This window comes from Oryzias latipes, chromosome 11 (genome assembly GCF_053564925.1).
Source record: "Oryzias latipes strain Hd-rR chromosome 11, Olatipes_Hd-rR_3.1".
NCBI classification, from domain to species: Eukaryota; Metazoa; Chordata; class Actinopteri; order Beloniformes; family Adrianichthyidae; genus Oryzias; species Oryzias latipes.
This window is the reverse complement of record NC_136247.1, coordinates 26,867,670-26,884,925: the sequence shown is the minus strand read 5'-3', so window position 1 is coordinate 26,884,925 and position 17,256 is coordinate 26,867,670. Positions and strand designations below refer to the sequence as shown.

At 39.3% G+C, this 17,256-nt stretch overlaps 1 protein-coding gene across 4 annotated transcripts in view; it reads right to left on the bottom strand.

Moving 5' to 3' along the window:
* Positions 1–85: 85 nt before the first annotated feature.
* The window catches only part of tnxbb (tenascin XBb), a 53,994-nt gene continuing 36,823 nt past the window's right edge, over positions 86–17,256 (bottom strand). For 2 of the 4 annotated variants that reach the window (XM_078955095.1, XM_020706936.3), the window contains exons 7-20: positions 13,966–14,119; positions 13,360–13,629; positions 10,575–12,911; positions 8,578–8,700; positions 7,527–7,670; positions 7,148–7,267; positions 5,165–5,317; positions 4,617–4,753; positions 4,366–4,495; positions 4,134–4,285; positions 3,540–3,636; positions 2,137–2,292; positions 1,901–2,064; positions 86–721 (exon numbers count right to left, since the gene is read on the bottom strand). In XM_078955095.1, the coding sequence (XP_078811221.1) occupies positions 623–721; positions 1,901–2,064; positions 2,137–2,292; positions 3,540–3,636; positions 4,134–4,285; positions 4,366–4,495; positions 4,617–4,753; positions 5,165–5,317; positions 7,148–7,267; positions 7,527–7,670; positions 8,578–8,700; positions 10,575–12,911; positions 13,360–13,629; positions 13,966–14,119 (4,236 nt within the window). In that variant the 3' untranslated portion in view covers positions 86–622. Of the gene's footprint in view, positions 722–1,900; positions 2,065–2,136; positions 2,293–3,539; positions 3,637–4,133; positions 4,286–4,365; positions 4,496–4,616; positions 4,754–5,164; positions 5,318–7,147; positions 7,268–7,526; positions 7,671–8,577; positions 8,701–9,357; positions 9,412–10,574; positions 12,912–13,359; positions 13,630–13,965; positions 14,120–17,256 lie in introns of those variants that run through there. The other 2 variants (XM_011480918.4, XM_078955096.1) reach the window with 2 other exon arrangements.

Here is a 17,256-nt window from a genome sequence, read left to right as displayed (position 1 = left end):
CTTTAAATAATAAAATAAAATTCATTTCTTAGTTTAAAGGATTTTTCATTGTGTAGTTGATATTCAACCAGGATGAACTCTTTACTTTTTACTTTAAATTGTTTTATTTTTTAAAGGCCCCATACATAGAAAGAGACATAAAACACTGATAACTGGTAACTGAAACAGCACAAAGCAACACGGAGAGAAAAAACCTCGGTGAGGAAACTCCAGCAGGTGCAAAGTTAGACCTGACCTCCTGGTTGTTGGAGCACCACAGTGTGGTACCTCATAGTACTGAAGGGGGGCGCTGCTGAGCTGAAGCAGAATGAATTTAAAGTTTGTCACATCCAAGTCTGACATTTAGTTTGACTAACAGAGATAAAAAAAAGAAAATTCCTGAAAGAAAAGTTCAAGCAAAAGATTTTTTTTAGATGACGTACATCAGAGCTGCCCAAGTGAAAAATAAGAGGAACTCTACATTTAGCAAAAGAGAATTAATCTGCACAAAATATACTATAACTGACTTTATACAAATGGAAAAGACCCAGAAAACTCTCCTCATGTAGAAGCACAGCTCTGTGTGCATCTGGACACACTGCTGTCTAAGCGTGTGTTTAGCAGTTCATCATTTTCCTCGGCTTCACTTTTTGGGAGGAGGTCTGAAGTCGGCCGGTCTCATCTTCATCTCAGTGAACTGGATGGAGTGGTCCTTTCCTTTCCACGAGGTCCAGATGATGCCCTGACAGAGACACAGACTCACGCTTACATCATGACGTGGAGGCGGCTCAATGTGACGATCATTTGATAAAGTACGGTGGCCCTGAAGTCCAAATCAAATCAAAACAACAATTTACTCAGCGCAAAAACATTTTAAAGATCGTGACAATTGAAAAGGAAAAAAATAAAAACAATAACAGATATTAAAAATTCAATTTCAGAAATCAATACTCAAAAAAATCAAAACATAATTCCAGAAAAACGAACGGTATAAAAATAAAACACTCATTTTGGAAAATTCATTTTTAAAATAAAACCAGAAAAGCTAGGTATTATGGGACATCACTGTGTGGGTGACGACGTTTGTTCAACCCAATGGTATTGGGCATGGCGGCATCTTCTGACAGAAGATATTTCTTTGATCTTCTGGCCACACCCACTGCAAAACATCTGTGATTGTTCAATCAAAACTTCCTCTGCTTTCCCTCTTCTTCAAACAAAACTGCAATAGAAAAACTTTTTTTCTAAATAAATGTGTCTCATAAAGCAACGCGCTTCGTGGTTGGAAGTGGCTGCCTTGGGCGCTGCACAGAGGGCGCCACCAGAGGTCGCACAGCATCCCACAAGTCTATGTAAAATCACCAACCACCATTTCCAAAAAATGGCCTTATTTGTAGCCCCTCCCACATGCTTCCTAGAATTTCGATAAAGTTTGGCAGCACATGCGTGTGATGGAACGCCGACTACCCTGAGCTGCTGCTTTGCATCCTAAATGTACATCTGTGACTTTTTCTGCAAGTTTGGCTGCAAAACTCAAAGCTTCAATTCTCCTCCTAACTACAACATCCATGAATAACAAGTGCAAGGATTGGTAGACTGGGGACTCTACATGTGCAGCACAGATATATTCAAGCTATATGATCCACTCCCTTTGGTTTGAATGCCTTAATGTACTCTGATTGGGTTTGATCCGACTCCTTTTTTGTGACACTCGTAAATATTCTACTTTGATGTGTTTTTTACACTTGTGTGATATTATAACCCCATGACTGATGTAAATAACAAACCACTTTGGTTCCTAAATTTACCTTCATTTAGCATCTATGTAAAACCATAAGTGATTTTCTTTCATGGAAACAAATTCAGGCATCCAGAGGCTTAGAGGTTCATGCAGATGTGGTTTCTGCTCCGACTGGCTCACCTGGTGCTTGACGTCGATGCCGTAGAGGCCGTTCAGGTTGGCTTCGTGGCAGTTCATGTACCACCAGCCTCCTCGATAGGACATGGCACAGCTGGTGATGGAGGGTGCCGGGTTGCGGTCTTTGGTGGAGAAGACTTGATTGTTGTGGTAACTCAGAGAGTCGCCTGAAGCCCACAAAGCTTGTTAGTTTGGATTTAGGCGAGTTTCCATGGAAGCTCTTAAAAGTGCGGTTTCACCTGCAGTGCCGCTGTATCCCCCTACTTTGAGTCTGTAGTACTTCTTGGCCACCTCGAACGTGGAGTACTTCGCAAACACGGACTCGCCTCCATCTCTCAGGTCAACCCGCAGAATCATCTTGGCCATCGTTGACAGGTTGTGGAGTTTTTCAAGACCTGAAAACAATAAAAGAGTAAGTGTGTCTAGGCGTCTCTGCAAGATTTAAGCAGTTTTTATGCTTTTTGCTTTCATTTAAATTATTCAAGAACTCCTTTAGGAATATTGTAATCACAAAGGAAATGTCCTTTGTTAACTGCAAGCAAACACTTTTTCTTCCAGCACTCTGTAATTCAGTTTGATCTGTCAGATTTCACAAAGTTTCTGTTTTTGACTGATCCACTCAAGATGAAATTTCAGAAAGAAAAGAAAGAAATTTTGCTTCTCGTATGAAGTGCAAAGCACTTAATGCAAGAAATAAAGAATCACTCAATCACATCAATGCAAAAACCTATTAAGGATCACAACAATTGAAAAAGTAAAACAAATAATAAAAAAACAACATTACAATTTAAAAATCAAAATAAAATTCCAAAAAACCAAAAAGTATGTAAAAAAGATTTTTTAAACAGATCGCTTTTTAATCGAAGCTTAATTCAATTAAATGTTTAAAAAAATTAAACAAAATATATATTTTTTAAAAGTAGGTATTTTGGGAAATTAATGATTGAATGAATTTGAGTTTAGAATCAGAAATGTGGCGATGGAGGAATTACCAAATTTATCTGTCAGTAGATATTTTCAAAGTAAAATAACTTTAAACATGATCTTCCAATCAGTGTTGTTCCATAATACTTACTTTTTCTCTGTTTATTAATTTATTTCTTTTTAATGTGTAAATTTCCTTTCTGAAAATTCTTCCTTTTTCTTTTTGGAATTATGTTTTGATTTCCAAGACATAATCTTATTTTTTACCACTTGTTTTGTCTTTTTAATTGTTCTTGTGATCTTTAATATGTTTTTGCATTCAGTGATTATTGATGTGATTTGCACTTCCGGGCCACCGTACATTACATTTATTGACTATTTAAACTGAAAACAAAAAAAAATAAAGAATGACCAAAAAAAAAGTTTTTTAATTACAAAAATATACACATTACTAAAAATGGTAAAGTGCAGTGAAGCCAAAACTGACTGATTTTTAGGATTGCTTGGATAGATTGAATATGCCACAAAAAGTGGAAATAAGACCAAAAAAGGTAGATAGTATAGCTTTTTAAAGCTTTTACTCATTTTTAAAAACTTGATTAACCTGTAGAAATAAACAAAATGTCTGAACTATAAATGAAACAAATGGCTACTGCTAAAAGCTCACAAACACCTGTTTACTTTTTTTAAAATCATATTAACTGTCATCCTCCCTCACCAAACCAGAACTCTCCATTCAGATTTCCAAATCCTTTTACGTAGTCCTTCCAGCCTCTGAAGAAATCCTCAGAGCCGTCTTTTCTCCTCTGGAAGACCTGCGCATGAAACAAAGAGGCAGGTTTACAGTTTGGAGGTCCATGACATTCACCCCTAGACGCCTGAAACTCTTTTCAGCTTTAAAAAAAAAAAACAATGACCCATGTTTTTCCTTTAAGTAGATGCGACATTAAGGTAAATTTGAAGCCGGTGTACATTTGCATCACTAGGCTTAAACTTTGTGCTGTCTGGTGGGGTCCAGATGACCCCACTCCAAACATTAACGTGCCTTGGAGGCAGGCATGTTAACGTTTGGAGTGGGGTCATCTGGACCCCACAAGACAGCACAAAGGTTAAGAGTAGTCCTGAGCTAATTATTCAAGCTTAAATTAGAAGTAGATTAGACTTTATTGCCATTACATTGTACAGGTACAGGCATTGAAATGCAGAGTGTGTTAGCAGTGAAGTGCAGGACATATTTGTTAAAAAACAAGTTCAACACAAACAGTAGATCTGCAACTGAAGACGAGTGTGAAGCTTGGAGACGGAGCTTTACCATCCAGCCCCCGCCATCTGTCTCCATGTCGCAGTAAACCACCATGGGTGTTCCAAGCTTCCCCTGAGGGAAGATCTCCACCTCTCCTGAAGTGCGGATGCCGTTCAGCAGCTCCTGGGTGCAGTCAGTGGGGTAGGGATACTTCAGGATGCCTGAAGGTGTGCATCGAAGGAGGAGCGTGAGAGAAACTCAGAAAAATGTATTACGTTTCTTGTAAAAAAGAGAGACGTACCGGTCGTGAATGTGGTGGAGATGGAGGGTCTGTGTTGTCCTCGTATTGCGATCAGCTGTACTGAGTACAGAGAGCCCGGATGTAGTCGGGTCAGGTTATACTGTGTCACTGCGGCATCCACAATCACTTCCTGCCATGGGTATTACAGAGGTTCAGTGGAGGACACAACATGGAATAATTATGAAATATTGACTTTAGGACAAACGGTTTTGCTGAAAAAACCTAAATATCGATCAAACCAATGGAATCACCTTTATTTCTTGGCCTTGGGTCCGATAGGTCAGTAAGTATCTTTGTGCAGGCTTTGATGGTGGTTTCCATGACAACACCGCAGTGCGGGGTGTTACATTGGTGGCAAGGAGGTCTCGTGGTCCATCAGCATCCCTCCCTAAGTGTCACCCCCAAAAAGTGTCACCATTTACATATCGTTAACACAAGTTTGAGCATTGATTTCCTTTCTTTACCACACACACACACACACACACACACACTATTTTACATTTACTGGGTCTACAAAAAATGGAAATATAGGGTTTATCCTCTCGACTACCATAGAAAAACAGTTTTGTTCAGGCATTTTTTTTTAAATCAAACAAAAAATATATTCCCTAGTTCTGCCCCTTCACATTTGGTGTCGCTCAATCGGCCAAATCTTCTCTGTAGATGCCAACACGACTTAATTCAGTAGTATGAATGGCTGGGAGACATCCAGGTTTAGACAAAAGAGGACTTATGTTCACTGCTGGTAGTCAGGAGGCTATGAAGTGAAGGATGTTCCTGTGTGTCGGTGCTGACTGACCGCTGGCGGTGGTGGTGAAGCTGGTGGTGGCTGCTGAACTCTCCCGGCTGCCCAGGAGGCTGGTTATGGTGACGGTGTAGGTGGTGGATTCCTTCAGAGAGCTGAGCTGCTGCTCTGCTGCATTTCCAGAAACCGTGAGCCTTTTCTGTGATTCTGCACAAAACACGGAGAAATTACACTTCAACCCAACAAACAACCACTTAATGAGATGGTAAAAGATGATTACACTGTAGGTTTTTTGCATCAAATCTTTAGATTTTAAAATCACTATTCTTAGAATAGGAATGTCAATTATCTCTGCTAATTGAACATGATGCACTTTATCAATTATTTAACAAACAATTGAAATAGCCTGCATCTGCTAAAAGTTTATTGAAAACACAGGCATTGCACTGTAAGTGGCAGATATTTCGCTTCTAAATTTGGGTAGATCCAATCTTCAGATCCACTGATAAATGATCTGTTTTGCATCTGCTTGATACAAGCTGGACTCAGCAATTACATTACAAACATTTTTTTTTCTGTACATGTTTGTCCTAAATGTACATCACAGATTCATGTTACTAAATATTTCAGCCATGTCAAGTATATTTCGGCAATATTTTATGAAATTGAATTATTATCCTTGACATAAAACAATGATTCCATTTAAAAGACAGAATGGATTCAGTTTGAGAGGATCCTGAATGTTTATGAAACCAGCTGTGAGAACAAAAGCTAAACTTCCCTGTAATTCCACAAGAGGGGTTCAGATGTGGAATAACTGCAGGGAAGACATTAAACATTGTCTTTACCATCATTGATTGTTTTTAGTGTATGTGCTTCATTAGTAAGGGAAGCCATTTTTGAACTTTGAATATCATAGTGATACCTCTGTTTATGATTTTCATTTTGTATTTTCTCTGTTATGATCAGTGCAGGTTAGCAGTGTTGGCTCCTCCCCCTCCTGTGCTCTCACCTGGTTTTTGTCACAGCTGCTCAAAATTTTCTATTAGTGTTTCTGTGATTAAGGACTTGCTTTTTGGTTTTTCTGTGTTTTGTTCTGGAGTCTTGCCGATGTGTTTGAGTCATTTTTGTCAAAGTTTGGGGTAAATTTTTGTTCTTAAATATTTTTGCTCTCAAAACATCTTGAATTTGAGTCCTTCCTACTCCTGGTAAAAATATAATTATTATATTTGATAATTTTGAGTGACTTATTTGGGGTTAATGCGTCTTAGCAGCTTCATGCCTGCTTTGTTTCCAGTTATATATTTAAAAAAAATCTTTACTGCTTTTTCCTTTTGCCAAATTGGGTTCTGGATTAAATCAAACGGGGTGGAGGGGGGCTAATTTTATGAATTATATACTTAAACAATTTGCCTTAAGAAAGCATTACAACCGAAAGAATATTTGAATATTTTAAGTTAAATGTTCACAGATGGATCCCAAATAAACCAATTTAAACCACAGAAGAAGTACGAAATAAACCACACAAAGAACTTAAATCAATGTAAAAGCTAAAAGTCTTTAGTGATTTGTTCTTTAATTATGTAATTTTAACATAATACGTGCGCCGTAAACATGATATAAAAGTTATAAGTCTGAAACGTGCCTAAAAAGTCCATTAGACATACGGGGACAAATGTGGAACAGTTGTGGAAAGCCACTAATTTGTGTGTGCATCTTGCAAAAATCATGCACAATTCCATTTGATTTAGGTGATAATTGCGTATAAACTACATAAAATACGCAGAAACTGCATAATTCTCAACAATGATGACCAAATCCATGCAAAGACCCGTTGGGTGAAATCCTCTACGGACATCTGCGCACGTTGACGAATGCATGAAACATCGATGACCTACGCGTAACATGCATGCAGATCTGGTCAAGTGTTAGAATTGGGAAATAGTTTCATTATTTTCGGCATTCCTGTTGTGAGTTCTTTCAGACGCAGATGTGTGTTTTGCTGCTGGACAGGCAGTTCAGAGGTTCACCGCTCACCTGTTTCTGAGCCATAAACAATGGCGTACTTGTAGACGGCAGCTAAGGCTGGACGCCATAACAACAAGGCTGTGGAGTCGGTGACATTTATGGCACGCAGGTCTGTGGGGGGGTCAGGAACTGAAAAGTGCAAAAGTCATAAAAGATTAAGCAGGAAAAGAGACACAGAATCGTCTGATCCATGCAAACACATCAAAATGCAGCCAGGAAGAAAATCCTCCAAGGAAGCCAAATTATTCTACACGTCCTTCCAGAACCAGCACCTGCTACAAGAATTTAGGAAAACACTAGAACAGTAGATCAAATTATTCATGCTACATTTTTGAATGACTCGAAATGCTGTTTCTTTCAGAACTGTTTGGAAAGATGTTTAACTCACGTGTCATGACAGAGTCTCTGATAGGGTCACTTTCGTCCAGGCCAAGAGTGGAGATGATGGTGACCTCATAGGTGGATCCAGGAGAGAGTCGAGACAGGTCAAGGGAGGAGTCCCCCGAGTCCAGTGTCACTGACACCGGCTCACCTATGAGGAACACAACAATGACATGCGTTCAAAAACAATGCTAAAAGCATTTAGCCCACGGTGTTCACACTGGACAAGCAGGGAGGGGCTTCTTTTTCTTTTTCTTCTGTTTATGTTTACTTGTGCATGTCCGTCAGTTGGAAGAGGCTTGTTGAAATATGTTCAGACAAATGAAAGACTTGGTGTCGTGTCCTTCTGGCCAGGCACAAACCGCAATTATCAATTTCTCCTTCATGATCAATTTTCAATCATTTGACACTTCCAATGAATGGAATGCCACATGGCACCACCAAATCTGAGTCCGTGATTGGTCAAAGTTTGACCTGTTTGACCTTGCAACGCGCAGCTCTTGTATTAGGGCTCAAAAATTTTCAGTATAAGACTTATTCAAATCTCCTCTACTTTTAGGGCAGAACTGTCCATTTTGTAAATCCTAGCATTTAAAACATTTTATTAATGAAAAGATTTTTTGATTTTGTGATGCATCAAGTTTGAATAAATATTTTATAGAAATTCAAAAATCCCATTGTGACTGACAGAGAAAGATAAAATAAAGAGGAGAGTGTGCTGAGAGAAGGAGTCACTCTTTAATTCAAATACCAAACAGACATTGGATGCTAAATTAAGGAAAAGCAGGCATTCCTGCGTCTGACTCATCTTTGCTCATGAATTGTATGGATATGAATAGAGATTGCCATCTGATGTCTTCTTCATATAATACCTTTATATATAATTTATATAAGAAATAGATGCAGATTCCACACTAAATGGGAAATAAATGATTTACTACTAATAAGACAGAGTGGTGCTGTAGTGCAAATAAGGAGTTTGAATAAATAACTATTTGAAAACACACATAAACAATGCAATAATAAACTTTTATGGTAAAAAAAAAAAAGGTTCTTACCCTCATCTGCATGGGTATAAGTGACTTTAAAACCACTAACTCGACTCCTGGGTTTAGTCCACGACACCGTCAAAGAGTTTTCCGTCACCTTACTGAAGGCAATGTTGGTTGGAGGCTCTGGGCCTGCAGGATGACAACAGGAGAGCTAGAAAACATGCAATTCAGGAGAACCTACTGTCCAACGTAAGTCATGAGATGGGAAAACATGGGAGTGAAAAGAGAAAGTTAAGACATTTAATCAAAAGAGGACTAGTCACATGAACTTTTTAAAGAAAAAAAGAAGTCAATTTGACAAAAGTGGCCACTGGAAGAAGGAAAAGTATGGTGTATTCCTATTTGTTCATTCAGACAAATAGTGCTCCTGCAGCTTGATATGTATATATGTACAGTGCAAACATATATACAGTATACATGTTATATACAGACATACATTGAAAACATTTAATGCAGATGATGGGTCCTGGGCAGCAACAGAACAAAAGATGACTACTTTCAGTCATACCTGAAAATAAAAGTGTGGCAGAAATAAACGATGACAAAACAGAGGAGGACAAACAGACAATTTCAAAGAAGGAATAAATCGGAGATCATTTAGACTTTCATTGGACAGGGTTGCCAGCAGAGTTACACACAGGATGAAAAATACACAAAAACATTTGAATTTGATCAAATCATAAAGAAAACGGACTTGCTCGCAGATTTTTTCTTGACTTTAGCCAAGTTTTGCATTTAGAAGGGGGAAGACAAGACCAAACATAAAGTGACCAGCTGTGGTCTTACCCTGGACAGGTGAGAGATGAGATGAGTGTCAGTGAAGCTGGCTGTTAGCTTACCCTGAATGAGAGAAGACCAAAGCAGCACAAAATAAGAGGAGGTATGCTGTTAGTGTTGCTTTTGATGCCAACTCAGTTGTCTGATACAGTAGGACTGAGACTTTGAAAAAACTGGGATTGGGTTCAGAGTTGGATGATCTGGAAAGAGATGCTTTGGCTCAAATATGCACAGTATCAGAAATTGTGGGAGTGCCTCAGGACTCCATACTAGATCCCCAACCAAACCCATTTCTTTACAAAAAGCCACAAAAAGTCAAAATGTGAATCTAGGTGTTCTTGTGGGTTTAAATTTACCAAAAACGTTTTGATGCAGGGCAAATCTAAAAACCAGTAGACTTCAAAATAAAAGAGGAATGGGGAGACAAGTTATCACTATTGCTAAACAAAAGAATATGTTCAATAAAGCCATAAAATTGAAATACTATAAAGCCTGTTCAAATATAAAAGAATACATTTAGCTGCCACAACAAAATGACCTTTGTAGTTGTCAGTGTGTCTGTTCCGAAAATATCAGCAATAAATCCAATGTGTGGCTCTTCACACACTCTGCTTAAAATATAAATTGCATATGCCTGACCTGTCATGTCTGTGGGAACTTTTTGTAGTAAAAAGCATTATTAAAGACTGAAGTGCTAGTTCACACCTGAGATTTGACATCAAATAAAAAGACAAATGGCAATAATTTTGAAAGAAGTATTGAAGAATGTGACGTCATTTGTGAACATGAATAGCAACGATATTGTTTTTTAATTTGTACATTAACATAGACAAGCACGCACAAAACATCACATGACAGTAAACACACTGAAACACAAAGCACGTGGGATGACAATTCTAGAATTGTGTATTTGAAGCATTCATTTTTTTCAAGAGCACCATAGTGTCTGGACTCTTGAAAGTGAAATGCAGCGAGCATTTAAAACAAATCATTCCAATCACAGTCAAGACGGGTGATGTTTAGTTAACGAAACAACATATATTGTGATCAGTTTAACACGAAGCACAGTGAAGATGAAAGGTACTGGCAGGACTTTTATGCTGATAAAAATTGGATGGAGGCGAAAGAACGAGAATGAAAGGCCATGTATTCATGGGTAAAACTTGGCTAAGTAATCGTACAACATTGTCCTTTATGACAACATCTACTGATACAGAGGCTGGTACCTGTACTGATGACAAGCTTGTGCTGACTGGACTGAAGGCCGGGACCCATTCCCGGCAAGGGGACGTTGTATTGCGTCTGTGAAGGCAGATCCTTGAACTGGTGCAATTGAGCTGATCCAGGCTGCACTGTTTTACTTTCCGTTGGTTTGGCTCCATTGGTGCTTCGCCCGACATAGTTGTCATCTACAATCGCACCATTTTTTGGTTCTTGAGTCAAATTATTTTGTTCAGCTTCCTTCCTTGGCAATTCTTCCGCCTTTTTAGCCTCTGTAGAGCTCACAACAAAATGTCCGAACTTCCCCTCTGGTGTGCCCAATGTGAGCGTAAATCCATCTGTGCTTCGGTTTGTCACTTTGACAAACTCCAAAGGTTCTCCAGCAGAAGTGGCATCTTTTGTTGCCCCCACTGTCTTTTCAGATTCTGGGTTGATTATCGTTTCTTCTGAGTAATTTGTTTGATGAGAGGAGATACCTTTATATTTCTCACCAACACCCTCAGAGTTAGTTTTCTCTTTTTGGAAATGAAACTCAGAAGTTTTTTCTGTATCAATCAACGAGTTGTCTTCCCTTTCCATTTCAGGAGGTTGTGCTCTGGTGTTTGCGCTGTCCCTGTCTATCTGAGCATTTTCAACAATTGGAACTGTTTCTTTTTCTCCTGACTGAGTCTTTTGGGATCCATGGATAGATCTGTTGAGACTCTGCCCCCTTTCTTGGTTGTCAGGAGTGCTATTCTTTTTTAGTTCATCATTTTGACTTACAGCAGTTTTGCTTGGCATTTTGGTTGGGAGAGATTTGGGAATAGGTCGGTTATGTGGTGGTCTCATGCTTCTTGTGTTTTGGTAAGCTCCACCATATGGTGGTCGGCGATGTAAGTTTGGCTCGAGGGATAAAGGGCGTCCATTTCGTCTTGTGATGTGCTGAGATGAAAGGTTGGGTATGGATTTCCCCGTTCCAACCCATTTTCTTTCTTCTCTTTTTGGCTCAGGGTCATGAGGTGGGGCATCTTTGGGGTTAGTCGTTTGAAGAGACAAAACTTCTGTGTTTGTAAATGTTTGATTCTGACCTCTTGTGAAAGAGGGATTGGGGGGACGTCTTGGTGGTGGAAAAACAAATCTTCTCCTTTCCGTCGGCACATGTTCAGCTCCATCTGATCTACGCCCCGTTGTTAATCTTCTGTTTGCTATCTTATCCCTCACCATTTCATTAACTGCAAGTGGCAGAGAGGATGAGGGCAATGATTCTTGTTTTGTTTGGTTCAACCTAGAGTCCTGGGGAGTTCTTAGCTGTTGGTGAGTTTTATTCTGAGGTCTCCTGTATTTTCGATTTGTGTTCCCACGATAATGCATGCGGCGCTGGGGTGTAAGTGAATTTGCATGTGATGCAGATTTAGAATTTAATGAGTTCAATGATGGTTGTGAATAAGATACAGAAGAGGAAGAAAGGGGCTTCAGTCCACCTGTAATCTGCTTGCTCACTGTTTCTGCATCAGCTGAGAGGTTCACTGGTTTGGATAGAAGGACAGATTTAGTCGTAATATTCAAACTGTCAAATGTTTCACTAAATGGTTTGTCTGGAGTAGTGTCATGGTCGCTTACTGTTTGTGGAGGAGCAGCCTTCAGGTCCGTGCTCATTGAGCTTTCTCCCTGCCCTTCCTCATTCTCTCTACTACCACTGAGTTTGGCCCTCAGGGGTAATCTGACATGTTTCCCCTTCATTTTATTTAGATACTTATTTTCTTGGTTATGTAAGATCCCTGTGTCACGTCTAAGCTCAACAGTGTCACCTTGGGGCTGTACGTTTGAGCCAAGCGTAGACGTTGGTTCCTCAGGCTTTTGAGGTTCTGATTCATTGGCAGGAATTACGACTGGATTTGTGGCATCTCTCCAAGCAGAAATTGGTGGATCCAAACTTGTGACTCCAACAGAGTCGTTGATGTTGGAAACACCTGGTTTAGCTTGTTTGGTTGACTTTATCGGATGCCTAGAGACAACCCTTCTCACTCCTGGTGCAACTCTTGTGCGGTTATAAGAATGCCAGTTAGGAAACTTTGTACTTGAAACTGTAGCCCTTTCCGCATCTTTGGGTCTGGTGACATTTCCCGTCAGAATTTGACCAGGCAAAGGCTTTGTTCTAGCTATTACAGTGGAGGAATAATTTCTGTTTGGGTTACTTGAACTTTTGAACCCTACTAAATCAGCTTGACCCCCATCTTCCGTTGTACTCTGTTTCTCTTTAGATGATGGGTTCAGTTCCTGGTCCGTGCTGCTAATATCTTCTCCAGGCGCTTGAGGGACCTGCAAGGCCAAAGCCTCTTTTTCCATCCCGGGTATTGTCTTGCCTATAAATGGATCAGGCATTAATAATGCATTTTAATCATGAACATATTAGATCCAAAGGAGAAAAAAGAAAGTTTTAATGTCCATCACCTTGAGGAAACTAGAAAAATAACTTTTTGGTTAGTAAGAGACAAAAAACTAATTTACAGAAGGTGTCCATGTAAAACCTGTAGGGAGAAAATTGAAATAATATGAAGTTTAAATCTGTGCTGAAAAGTAAACCTTGTTACTGAGTTTAGCAGTAGTTGGGAAAAAAACATGAACTTTTAGAGGATGCAACACAGAGAATCATGAGGACATTCAAATGCATCTAACGTTTAATGAGCAGGACATAAAGTTTTTATAGAGTTGACTAACAACGTTTAATGTCGTTTACAATACGTCCTTTGTCTTGGTTAAGCTAAAAATGGTGTGAACTGCAGGATATTTTACTGGTAGTTTATTACTCACCAGGAACCGCCTGGGTGGTTGCTGGTTGGCTTCGGCTCAGCCCCTTCTCCGCCACGAGTATGATGTCATACACACGCCCCGCCTCCAACCGCTGAATGAGAGCAGAGCTTTCTCCAGGGCCTACGGTCATTTCTCGAGTTCTCCCTACTCCATCGAGTGGGCTGATGGTCAAACGGTATCTATCAATGGCCCCCTGTGAAGGCTCCCACTGTACCACTGCTGTGGTGGAGGTCGTCTTGACAACTCGAAGATTGGTTGGACCAGAAATGACTGATGATGAACAGATTAAAATAAGACACAGTTAGGAGTCATAACCTTCCTGTTTTGCTGACACATGCCAGAAAACTCATTATTTTTGTTTTCTGTTATCAACTGAAGCTGTTTTGTGTCCAACCCTTCCTTTTTTATGGACCAAGAGCAAAACGCGTTTACAGCTAGATTAGTAATTGTGTCAAACTTTTGATTTGTTTTTAGATTAGGACAAAAAATGAACAATGACGGATTTATCATGACCGACCATTTCCAACATTTGCTGTTTGGTTGGAATAAAAGTGAGCAGCACAGTTGCAACAGTCAGTAAATGTACAAATAAGGGCAGAATCTCACGGGTCATAAATTCAGTGTTGCTCTCAATGCCCCGTCTGCCTTTGAGCTCTCCAACAATGCTGACTCTGTACTTTTGTCCGGCAGCCAGACCAGTCTGAGTGAAGGTGGTCAGATGTCCTCCCACTTGCAGCTCTATCTGCTGGTCACCTTCTTTCTAAAGGACAAAGAAAGGAGAATGGACAGCCACTTAGGAGATCCTATTGAGATGTATGACATTTTAAATGTAACTATTGTTCTTTGGCTTTCAAGTCCCACTCTGATCATCTTTTAATTCATTATAAAATCATTCCCATTGGTCTTTTAATTATGATTGTGAACGGCACTGTTAGCGTGGAGGAAGCCCGTCCCCACTTCCCATCATCCATCTGTCTACATGGTCTCCCTTAAAACCCAAAGCATTACCGCTGCAACAAAAACAGCGAGCAATATTTGAGCTATCCAGCCGTATAGTTTAGAGCCAGATGACCCCTCGAACGAGGAAAACCAAGACGTGCATGGATCTAGTTGTCTACAAGACACTAACTGTTGTAGCTTCATAGCTACAAGCTTTTTCAAACAGCTTTTTTTTTGTTTCGTCTGCTCCTGATTCACAGGGATTTGAATAAAGAAATACTCAGAAAAGCAAATTTCTGCTAAAATCCCTTTATATTTGCCCTATGTCATGAGAAAATGCCACAGAAACATGGAAAACACCATTTTCATCAGAGTGGGTCTTTAAAAAATGTCTTGTTTCATAAAGCAATGCAAACTGTTAATTGGATTTTTCTTTTGACTTGGTATTTAATCTTAAACAAGAGCTTCTCAACATAAGTCTTTGGTAAATACAAGAGGCAGCACATATGGTCAATCACAAAATTAGGGCTGGAACAGAAACACAATTCACATTTCCTTTACAATATCATTGATTGTTCAAGTCATGAATGTTTCTGTCTGTTGACTAGAGTTTAGACAGTTCAGCAAACAATCACATTCCCCACATGACGGCAAAAATAATCAGTGGGATCGTCATGAGGAGGCTGATGAGTGGAAACACCGTCACAGACAGATGATGTTGCTGCTGGCTGTAGTTTGTTGCTTTCAGCTGAGGGTCTTTAAACCCCCCCGGAGGAAACTGGAGTGAGAGTTTTGAGGCTAAACTTTAAAATCTGTGGTTTTCTTTAATCAATCAGAGAACAAGAAAAACGTCTTTAGTAATACTGTTCGAGTATTAATTGACTTAGGAGGTTGGGAGACAAAGGCTTCATAATTTGTATTTTTATGGGTAGTCGCTGAAGTTTGCATGTTTGTACCGCTGTGGGTTCACAGCACAGAAATGTAAAGCTGACTGTTGATTCTTTGTTTCCTCTTCAGACCTGATGGTGAAAATCAGATGACAGATCCCTAAGTTTACATTAAAAAGGCCTTAAAAAAGCTAAACTGGGCAGAAATAGAAAATGTCATCTATTTATGGGGAAGAAGCTTGTTTCTATAATTGGAGTCCAGATGGTTTTCGGCTGCAGGGTGATTTCCTGCTCACAAAGCCACCGACTTCCTCTTTAATTGATGAATTTGAATGTTTGAAGTGCTCCGTGACTCCAAAGCGGCAGCTTGTTTCTCCCATGAGTGCGTGCCTTTCTAATGAATGGATTCCACGATGTGAATGAGGGACAGCTGGTTGCTGTGCTGAACAATGCTGCGTGCCCTCATGTCAGAACGCGTCCGTTCTTTTTCACGTGCATGAGGGTAACGCCATGAAAAAGTTGAAGTTTCCAGTCGAGGCACAGCAAACTTTAAAACGATCTGAAGACGTTAGAATTTATGAGAGGAATGTCAAAGGCACACAGACTTCAATCTTTGACTCTTGTTATCTTTTTATTCTAGTAATATATATATACACTGTATATTTACGCATATAAAGTCTTGGATTCAGTTGTATTTAATCTACAATTGGCTTCCCCATCTGTTCAAAGTAATCAATAAAAACCGAATCTTGTTTTAAAAAGATTTGCTACACCAAAACTACTGGCATGCATCTTCTAATCTGAGGAAAGAAATTCAGTTCCATTTATGTACATTTAGTTTTTAACTCCAATTTAACTTTATAAGGGTCATCTAAAGAAAAGAAAAAAAACTCCAGTAAAACCAGTAATGTCATACTGTGTTGGCTTCACTTTATTTGGAAACCCATTATGGAATCATCAGTGGAAAAACTGCACTAATAGATAAATCGTTGCTTCCAGTACTGATGATGTGTGTCCAGACCAAACCAGCAGAGGGATATGTCAGCAAATAGACAAGGAAAATGCAGATATGTACATTTCTATATGACGTTACACTCGTAAAAAATACATTTATATTGTATATTTTGTATAGTTTGTTGCCATAAATCAGACTTATGCTTGTTTGTCTATTTATCCGTCACTTAAGCTTTAATGCACTAGAATGAATCCCAGAGAACATCAACAGTCTACCAGAAACAAGCAAGCCCATGTCTACATAAAAAAACATAAATGCATGATAAGACATGCTCTCTAGAGTCCTCAGGGATCTGTGCAGGCTTCAGCATTAAAGTTCCTTTATACAGACGGAGTGCGTTAACCCCGTGAATGTTTGGGCAGACCACTTTGTGAAGTCATGGCGTTTGGTGCCATGGAGGAAATGAACGACAGCTGAGCTCAGCTCATCATGAACTCTCTCCAAACATCTGTTTTTTCCTGAGGAGCAAAAAAACAACCAGCGCTCACAGATTAGTGCTTACAGGGAAGGTCTGATGATCTGTTTTTGGAGAAAGGAAAACAAATCTTAAGTTCCTTGAGAAAACTACGATTCTTTAGGCATTTTGTGGGTTTTTTCTTTCTCTAATTTTATCCTCAGTGCTGCTTATGTTGAAAGTGAAAACACGATTAAGGACTCCGTAAGATCGGTTAGGGAATGCCAGCAGAGGCTCCATCGTTTCTATTCGCCTTCACTTTTCTCTCTGGCATGCATTTCTGACAGGCAGTCATGACAGAGATGCAACAATATGTAAGAAAACCTGTAAATACTCTGGTCCAGCTCAAGTATTTTTGGAGACAATGGACATTTTGTTTCTTTTTTACATAAAACTAGCAGCTGACTTGTGAAAACAAATTCAAGATTACTTTTTTTAATCTACTATCAGTTTCGCAGATGAGTATTTTATTATTCAAAGAGAAAAATCCTCATTTACATTCAGATAGTCACCATAAGTAACCCCTGCATCCTTCTAGACATTAGTTTCTTCACAGGAAATAGTCAAACCTGATAGTTGGAGTAAAAATGGAACTGTGTTCA